Source organism: Neopelma chrysocephalum, unplaced genomic scaffold (assembly GCF_003984885.1).
Source record: "Neopelma chrysocephalum unplaced genomic scaffold, ASM398488v2 Primary Assembly neopelma1_42b, whole genome shotgun sequence".
Classification (NCBI taxonomy): domain Eukaryota; kingdom Metazoa; phylum Chordata; class Aves; order Passeriformes; family Pipridae; genus Neopelma; species Neopelma chrysocephalum.
In genome coordinates, this window is record NW_020897701.1 from 8,421,426 (window position 1) to 8,429,694 (window position 8,269).

Below are 8,269 nucleotides of genomic sequence, written 5' to 3' on the forward strand. Positions count from 1 at the left end.
TAAGAAATTGTTGTTCTCTCTTGTAGCTCTGTCAAAGAAAGCAGAAGGAAAGTGTAATAGTAAAAGCAGACATTTTGTTTTTAAAGAAACAGGTAATATATGAATTCGTGAAACTATAACTTAACATGTAATATAATGCAATACATATAGGAAAGAAATAGGCCAATGTAGCTACCAGCTCACACCCCCCAGAGTGGGACAGGGAGGAGAATCGGAAAGAAGGTAAAACCTGTGGGTTGAGATGAGATCGGTTTAATACTTGAAATAAAATATCAATAATAGATAGTAATGCATACTTCTCCAGGATAATTGTGAGACTTCTCAGTCTAGCAGGAATTAGGTTTGAGTATTGGATTTCTCCCCATTTTTAGAAATAATATTAAAATGCAGTGTTTAGTTACAATGTTATCCTTCATGCCGAATATACATTTTCTTTCAGTACTTGTTTGTTCCATGTATAGAAAAGCTGTCATTGGGATGGGAGACTAAATTCCCATTAATAGCAATACAGGAGCCACCTCACAGATGCTTTTGCATAGCTTTTATTCATAATGTGACAGAGAACCAAGTAAAATTCATCACTGAGCATGATGCCTACAAATCATAGAAAGCCAGTTGCATTTTTAAACATTTTTAGTGTATAGTAGGGAATATTTTAATAAATGAGGGGACCAAGGTTGTCCCAGGTAGCGTTTTCAAAATACTACCAGAAGCTCACACAAGATAATTTTATGGGGTTTTCTTTTAAGTATCTCTCTAATATGACCAAGTCCTTATCAAATTGCTGTGTCTGCATGGCTTGGATTAAGAAGGAGGTATGGATTCTCAGTATTCAAATAAATTTGTCTTTTTGAATGAGCTTTTCTTCTCTTACTTACAAAAAAGTGGCTTTTCTCTGTTTTGGGCTTCTCAAAAAGAGATTTAAAAACTTCACTGGACCTATACCTTAGGAAACATCAGCAATTCCCATGTGAGCACCTTTTTTTTTCATTTTAGTTCATGCTTCAGTACTGGCATCTAAACAAAATTTTCAGGTAAGTGCTCTAATCACTAGTGGTGTCCCCCATGGCTCAGTACTGGGCCCAGTCCTGTCCAGTGTCTTTACTGATGATCTGGATGAGGGATTGAATGTACCCTCAGTAGATTCACAGATGACACCAAACTGGTTGGGTGTGGCAGTCTGCTGGAGGATAGGAGGGCTCTGCAGAGGGATCTGGACAGGCTGGACTGCTGGGCCAGGGCCAAACGGATGAGGTTCTACAAGGCCAAGTGCTGGGTGCTGCTCTTGGGTAACAACAACCCCATGCAGCGCTGCAGGCTGGGGGCAGAGTGCCTGGAAAGCTGCCCAGCAGAAAAGGACTTGGGAGTGCTGGGCAACAGCTGCTGAGCATGAGTCAGCAGTGTGCCCAAGTGGCCAAGAAGGCCAATGGCATCCTGGCTCCTGGCTCGTATAGGAAATACTGTGGCCAGCAGGACCAGGGAAGTGATTGTCCCTCTGTACTCAGCACTGGTGAGGCCACATATCAAGTACTGTATCCAGTTCTGAGCCCCTCAATTCAGAAAGGACATTGAGGTGCTGGAGCGAGTCCAGAGAAGGGCAATGAAACTGGTGAAGGGTCTGGAGCACAAGTCCTATGAGAAACGGCTGAGGGAGCTGCGGTTGTTTAGCCTGGAGAAAAGGAAGCTCAGGGGTGACCTCATCACTCTCTACAACTACCTGAAAGGAGGTTGTAGCCAGGTGGGGTCAGCCTCTTCTCCCAGGCAACTAGTGACAGGACAAGAGGACACAGGCTCAAGCTGCATCAGGGAAGATTTAGTTTGGGCATTATGAGGAATTTCTTCATAGAAAGGATGATTAAACATTGGAATGAGCTGCCCAAGGTGGTGGTGGAGTCACCATCCCTGGAGGTGTTTTAAGGAAAGACTGGATCTGGCACTCAGTGCCAGGGTCTAGTTGACAGGGTGGTGTTGGGTCATAGGTTGGACTCGATGATCTCAGAGGTCTTTCCAACCTAATTGGTTCTGTGACTCTGTGCTTGGCCTGTAGCAGCTCTTTTTTAGAGAAAAAGCACTGTTACAGGCTGAGCAGGGTTGGGGTTTTATTTTGGACCTGCCACGAAGGGTCCTGGATTCTGATACAAGACTTTAAAAACAGATGTGCAAATACTATTGTTACACTGTGGGCATCTACTGGATTCATCTATTTTAATTCTTCACATTAGCTGTTAAATTATCAGCCTTCGGGTTTTGAAGATTAGATAGAAGACTAGGCTTGATAGACTAGATCCAAAAGTAGGGGAAATGAAGAGTAAAACTGGGAGTGACTCTACTCGGCAGAAATGGACTTTTCTTTTTTGTTGTTTTCCTGTAACTGCAGTCCTGGGCTTTGGTTTTGGTTTGGTTTGTTTTGCTGCCGGGGCGGGGCGGAGGCGGCGGGGAAGCGGTTCCGGGGTTGGGAGGGCGGCACCGCCCATCATGTGACAGCGGCTCCGAGGGGAAGCGGCGGCGGGGCCGTGCGGGGCGCGCTGGGGGCGCCGACAGGTATGGCAGGGTGGGTAGGGCAAGGCAAGACAAGACAAGGCAAGGCAAGGCAAGGCAGGCAGTGCAGCGCCGCACCTCTCCCCCTTGCCCCCCCACGCATACACACCCCTCCCGGGTGCGCGGTGGTCTCGGCCCAACCGCGCTCCCCTCCCGGGGCGGGTGGGAGCGGCCTCTACCACGGCAGCGGGGCGGGGGGTAGCGGCCGGCCGGGCCTCGGGGAGGGAGCGCGCCCTCCCTCTCTCTCGCCGCTCCCCTCCTTCGGGGCGGCGGCCGCGCCTCTGCTGACCGGGCGCCCTCTCGTCTCGTCTCTCAGGCCCGCAGAGGTGGCGGCGGCGGCAGCAGCGCCGGGCGGGCCCCAGCCATGGCCGACGTGAGTGTGGCTCCTCGGGGCGGGCGGGACGCGGGCGGCGGCTTTTTGGCGGGGGCCGGGAGTCGGGGGGATCGGGCCCGGTCCGTCCGGGGCCGGGCGGGGAGGCAGCGCCGGGCAGAGGGGGTGTTGGGGCCGGGCGGGGAGGCAGCTCGGGCGCTCCCCCACCCCCTCTGAGCGGGTGAGTAACGCGGTGCCCGTCTCTGCCCGCAGGACCTGAAGCGGTTCCTGTACAAGAAGCTGCCGAGGTAACTCTGGGTCTCTGCGGGGCGAGGAGCCAAGGCCATCTAATCCCAACCCCCCTTGCTATGGGCAGGGACACCTCCCACCAGACCAGGCTGCTCTAAGCCTCGTCCAACCTAGCTTTGAACACTGCCAGGGCTGGGGCATCCACAACCTCCTTGGGCAACCTGTTCCAGTGCCTCACCACCTTCCCAGTAAAGAATTTCTTACTAATATCTAACCTAAATTTCCCCCCTTTCAGATTGTACCCATTACTCCTTGTCTTGTCACTACAGTTCTTGACGAAAAGTCCCTCTCTGGCTTCCCTGTAGGCCTCCTTCAGACACTGGAGGGCTGCTGTGAGCTCAACACGCAACCTTGTCTTTTCTAGGCTGAACAGCCCCAACTTCCTCCTGTCCCCTTATCAACTTTGTGGCCTTCCTCTGGGCTTGCTCCAGCAGTTATATGTCCTGCATATTATTGGGAGCACCAGAACTGTACTGTCTGAACTACACAGAACAAGTATTAAATTACTGAAGGCATCAATTTTTAACATGTTTTCCCCCTTCCTTGCACATCTGTTCAGAAAAAAATCTTTGCTACTAATTACTGTGGTTTTAAAATGGTGTCTCTTCGTCATTCTTCTTTTCTTTTTTTTTGCAGTGTTGAAGGTCTTCATGCTATTGTGGTCTCAGACAGAGATGGTGTGCCTGTTATCAAAGGTAACTTCAGCTTCTTGCTGTACCCTACAGGTGAAATCCTGATTGAACAGCAGGGGGTGGAGAAGTACAGCAGAATCTCCTCTGGTTATGCCAAATACCTGAATATACCAAATGGAAGAATTAAATTCAACTTTTATTTCAAGTTCAGTAATTGATTATGTACCTCTTTAAATGCATCCTTTTGTTTGTGTCCTCAGTAGTTGCAGTCCATGGAAGTTTTCCTTGGTGAAAGGGGTTTGGAATGCTATAAGGTCCTTATATCTTCAAGTCACTCGCAGGCTGATTGATACTGAGTACTAGAGAGAGCTTAGCAGTATTTGCTGACTGGGCTGGTCTGTGCTCGGAAGCAGTTGCATCCAGCTGTTACATATATTTAGTTTGCTTTTTGGTACTGTAGTTTTTATCTTCTGCATTTCTTGTTCAGAATGCTTTTATGTTGTGAGTACGCTCGTTTAAAGATACAAAGGTTCAAGTACTGCAGATTTTTTTTTTTTTAATCCGCAAAAGTATTTAAACACCCAGCAGAACTCGCACATCTTCACCTGTTCACACTCAAGTGACTGTGTTGCAGTAATCAATTAAAAGGCTGGAATGGGTGCAGACAATGAGGGACACGGAACCCAAAGAGCATCAGCACAGGCTCTGCATCCTAAAAGAAAAGACTGTTTCTTAGGTACACCAGGAACGATGCTTGGTGTAATGAGCTTTCATCACATACAGAGCATTAAAGGATGTATTGCTCATGAAGATTGTCTTGTGCTAATTGTGGAAGCACCTAAGATGTGCTGTGTGTTCCCCAGCAGCAGATCTGCTTTTGGCAGAGCACTGCCCTGGATAAGGGCTTGGGATGCAGTCAGAGATGCCATGTAAAGATAAGAATTTTCTCGTTTTGTTCCAGTTGCCAATGATAATGCTCCAGAACATGCACTGCGACCTGGCTTTCTGTCCACCTTTGCCCTTGCCACAGATCAGGGCAGTAAATTAGGACTTTCTAAAAACAAAAGTATCATCTGCTACTACAATACATACCAGGTGAGTAACTTGAGTATGCTTTTGTCCTTAGTGACCTGAGCTGTTTCTATATTGAGCAAGAGAGAGAGAGTGGTTTAAACTTTTGTATCCATTTGGCTGCTGTTGAAGTAATTGTGGTTCTGAGATTTACTCACTGAAAATGGGAAAGTTTTCTGTACAGGTAGCAATCATGAATTTGCAGCAGATACTACTCATATGGCCTTCAGAATCTGTTATGAAGAGTTTATGTTCTCTTTATAAAAAATATTTGTTTGTAATTAGTGACACCTAAAGTTAATTAAGCACATGCAGCCTCCTTCATGGCTAATCTTGCTACCAGTGTGACTTTGAGGTGAGAAAGTTTTGAAATACTACACTCTTTGTTCACAAACTGATATTTGTGTAGTCCCTCACCTGCTTTGTTTCTGCTCCTTCTCAAATTCCAGTGGTCCTGAGAGCTTTTTGTTATGACTGCAGTAAACTGACAGACAGTTTAGCCTACAGTGTATCAAGCTTTGTTTGGATAATAAATGGGTCAATGAGTTATTTTACACGCATGGAGTACGCTGCTTTGATTCCCTTGATGCTGTAGCTTATTGTTATGCCCAAGGTTCCAGTTCCCTATTAATGGAAGAAGAGATACTTCTGTATAGGAAACAGTATTTTAAAATGATAAACCTGCCTGCCCTCTTGTTTCCTCTGGAGAGCGTGGCCTCCATGGTGTACTCTGCAGCATGTGCAGCTGAATTTGGCTTCTGGTGGACAACACACTGTAGAACATGAAGGGGGAGGGAAGTACCAGGCTTTTCCCATGCAGCTCCCTGTACTGTGGTGTAAGTTCTGTTGGTGTTTTTAACCATTAATCTTGAGAAACAGATTAACTGAAAAGTCATCCCTGTGGCTCTCGCTCCTGCTTGTCCTTTAAACTGAGAAGGCTGCTTTTTTCCAAAAGAATTTGTGTCAGAGCTCCAACGTCCAACATGTGTTAGCTTTTGTCTGAGCACTGTTCTCTCTCCTTGCAGGTGGTGCAGTTCAATCGCTTGCCTTTGGTAGTGAGTTTCATTGCTAGCAGCAATGCCAATACCGGTATGTCTTCACATGCATTTTAAATATTGCAGTCTTTTAAGGCCCAGGAATTTAAGTAATTGAAAATAAATTACCTAAATTCACTTCAAACTGTATTAACTTTGTTCCTCCTGTGAATTTTGTCAGCATATTGGGAAGGTGAGAAGGGAAAGGTGTGAGTAAAAATTCAGAGATTTTAGGTGACTTGCTGAAGTTATTCTTCTAGAAGCATGTTTCTCCTGTGACTAACCTTACTCTTGCTACCTGAGAGTGTTTGCTATCCTGGCAATAACTGCTGTACAAACCAGTTGTTCGGTCTCTTTCTGTCGTCCAGGTTAACATTTTGCAGTAATGTACAGCTGTGTCTTCTCAGTTCTGTGGGGTTGGGAATTCCTTCAGCCAGGCACCTGGCCTTGCTCATGATGGCATTGGCTGATGAATATGAGCAGAAGGCACTGGATTTTGGCACAGCTGTTTGGGCCCTGGTAGCTGTGGGAAGCAGCAAGGCGATAGTGGGGGAGAGCTGCACTGTGTGGGGTGTGCCTCTGCTAGTGGTGGGGGCTGCAGGCCCCCTGCCTGGGGGTGCTGCACACTGTTCCCATGGAGAGTGAGCAGCTCAAGTAAAACATTTCATGTTTTGAAAAACACTGCCTTTGACTTGGGAGGGGGAGGGAGCTGCAGGCTTTAGAGAGAGGCTTCTCATTGATGTTGTCTGATGGACTGTTCTGTCTCTTCTCTCTTTCCAGGGCTGATTGTAAGTTTAGAGAAGGAGCTCACGCCCCTCTTTGAAGAACTGAGGCAGGTTGTTGAAGTTTCTTAACCTGATGGTATAGCCAGAGTGCAGCATTCCTCTGCAGCCCAGTGGACAGAAGGATTCAATAATTTTCAGTCAAATAACACGTCTCAGAAGAAATATCACAGCTCCTTAGTATACTAAGTAAGAGTAAATTGTACATAGTACTGAATCTGAAATGATCTACTAGTGTGTTGTAGGTGGATGTTACTTTAGGCCGTGCTTCTTGTATTGTGCAGTACTGGAGAGACCACCAAAATAGCTCCCATGGAGTTTAGCTGAGCCAGATCGGCGCAAAGCTGTTGGCTCAGACGAGCAACCCACAGATCCTTTGCTTTACAGGGAACCAGGCACACAGCAGGGTGTATCCTCAGGCCGGCCACCGCTACACGTTGGAGAGCAGATCAAGGATGTGGTTGAAAGCATATTGGGAGAGCAGGTTTATTAGCAGTGACATGTCGGTACAATCAATAAATATCCCGGCTTTCTTACACGGGTGATGCTTTGGCAAGGGTGTGCTACTAATCTGGATGCTAGCTGCATCCTGCTTCCACTAAGAAAGCTGTTTCTATGGAAGCTGTCGCTCTGGGGGGTTTCCTGATGCCCAGCTGAGAGCACCCAAACCATGTCTCACTTCTTCCTAGGTTTTTTTGTGTAATATGGTTGTGAAGATCTCATGTCTCAGTCTTTGTGTGGCTTCATCACTGGTGACACTCTCAGCTCATTTACCCTTAGGTTTTCATAAGTAAATAAATATAAATAAAATACAGTATTTTTAAATGACAGAGCCTGGTCCACTCTTCTGTTGCACCATAATACCCCACAGCACATCAGCTTTCCTGTGCTGAGAACGGGTCTCTTGATTGTAAATGCACAAAATCCAGAAGTTTACAGGTTGAAAGCTAACCTGTGTGTCTCTCACTTGGGCAGTAAATATAGAGAGTCCTGTGCCAGTGCAGAGATCCCGTTGGTGGGGATCAATCCTGTGCTCTTTGCCACCCCCTTGTTCCCTCCCACATTCCCCTTGTGATAACTGCCAAGCACTGCAGGTCTGAGGGAGAGCTCTGGACAAGTCTCTGCCTCAGGCTGGGAAACGGGGTGCTACAGCCCCTTGTTTACACCTCGTTGACCTGCAGCATCAGGCATGATAGGGGGAAATGGTGGAGCTGGAAATGAGCACTGGGAATTCTTGGCTCAGAAGCTCTCCCAGAGACTACAGATTGTCAGTCAACCCTTTGCCATTTAAACTGAGCTGGAATGGGACTTTTGTTGCTGATCTTTACAGAAGCAGCTGGAAATTGAGCCCCAGGGTGTCTCTGTATTTCTGTCAAAGTTCATTTGTGTTCCATTGAAGGCCTACTCCTGCTGCTCGTCTGCCTGTGGTGGCTTCCAAGGCCAGCTGAGTGCTGTTTCTTTTACTGGCTTCAGTTTGTGACACCCATGTGCTGAACGTGTTTCTAATGTTTTGTAAAGCAGCTGTCCGTGTGAAAAAGGGAAGGCTGCTTTTGTGGTTACACATCAAACTCCATTTCCAAGCTATTTTCCCAG

The 8,269-nt window shown here is 47.0% G+C and overlaps 1 protein-coding gene across 2 annotated transcripts; it reads left to right on the forward strand.

Moving 5' to 3' along the window:
* Positions 1–2,480: 2,480 nt before the first annotated feature.
* LAMTOR3 (late endosomal/lysosomal adaptor, MAPK and MTOR activator 3) lies at positions 2,481–7,506 on the forward strand. Of its 2 annotated transcripts, XM_027677150.1 has the most exons (7): positions 2,481–2,541; positions 2,855–2,911; positions 3,122–3,156; positions 3,794–3,852; positions 4,751–4,884; positions 5,886–5,949; positions 6,675–7,506. In XM_027677150.1, the coding sequence occupies exons 2-7, from the start codon at positions 2,903–2,905 to the stop codon at positions 6,746–6,748; spliced, it is 375 nt and encodes a 124-aa protein (XP_027532951.1). In that variant the 5' UTR covers positions 2,481–2,541; positions 2,855–2,902; the 3' UTR covers positions 6,749–7,506. The 2 variants fall into 2 exon arrangements, with proteins under 2 accessions (XP_027532951.1, XP_027532950.1); XM_027677149.1 differs by lacking the exon at positions 2,481–2,541 and having other exon boundaries at positions 2,805–2,911.
* The last annotated feature ends 763 nt before the right edge of the window (positions 7,507–8,269 follow it).

What these genes read in the sequence shown, in the direction of transcription:
- LAMTOR3 (XM_027677150.1), top strand. An exon ending in CTGTACAAGAAGCTGCCGAG is followed by an intron (nt 3,157 to 3,793) that starts GTAACTCTGGGT and finishes TTTTTTTTGCAG; the next exon opens with TGTTGAAGGTCTTCATGCTA. An exon ending in GCTACTACAATACATACCAG is followed by an intron (nt 4,885 to 5,885) that starts GTGAGTAACTTG and finishes CTCTCCTTGCAG; the next exon opens with GTGGTGCAGTTCAATCGCTT.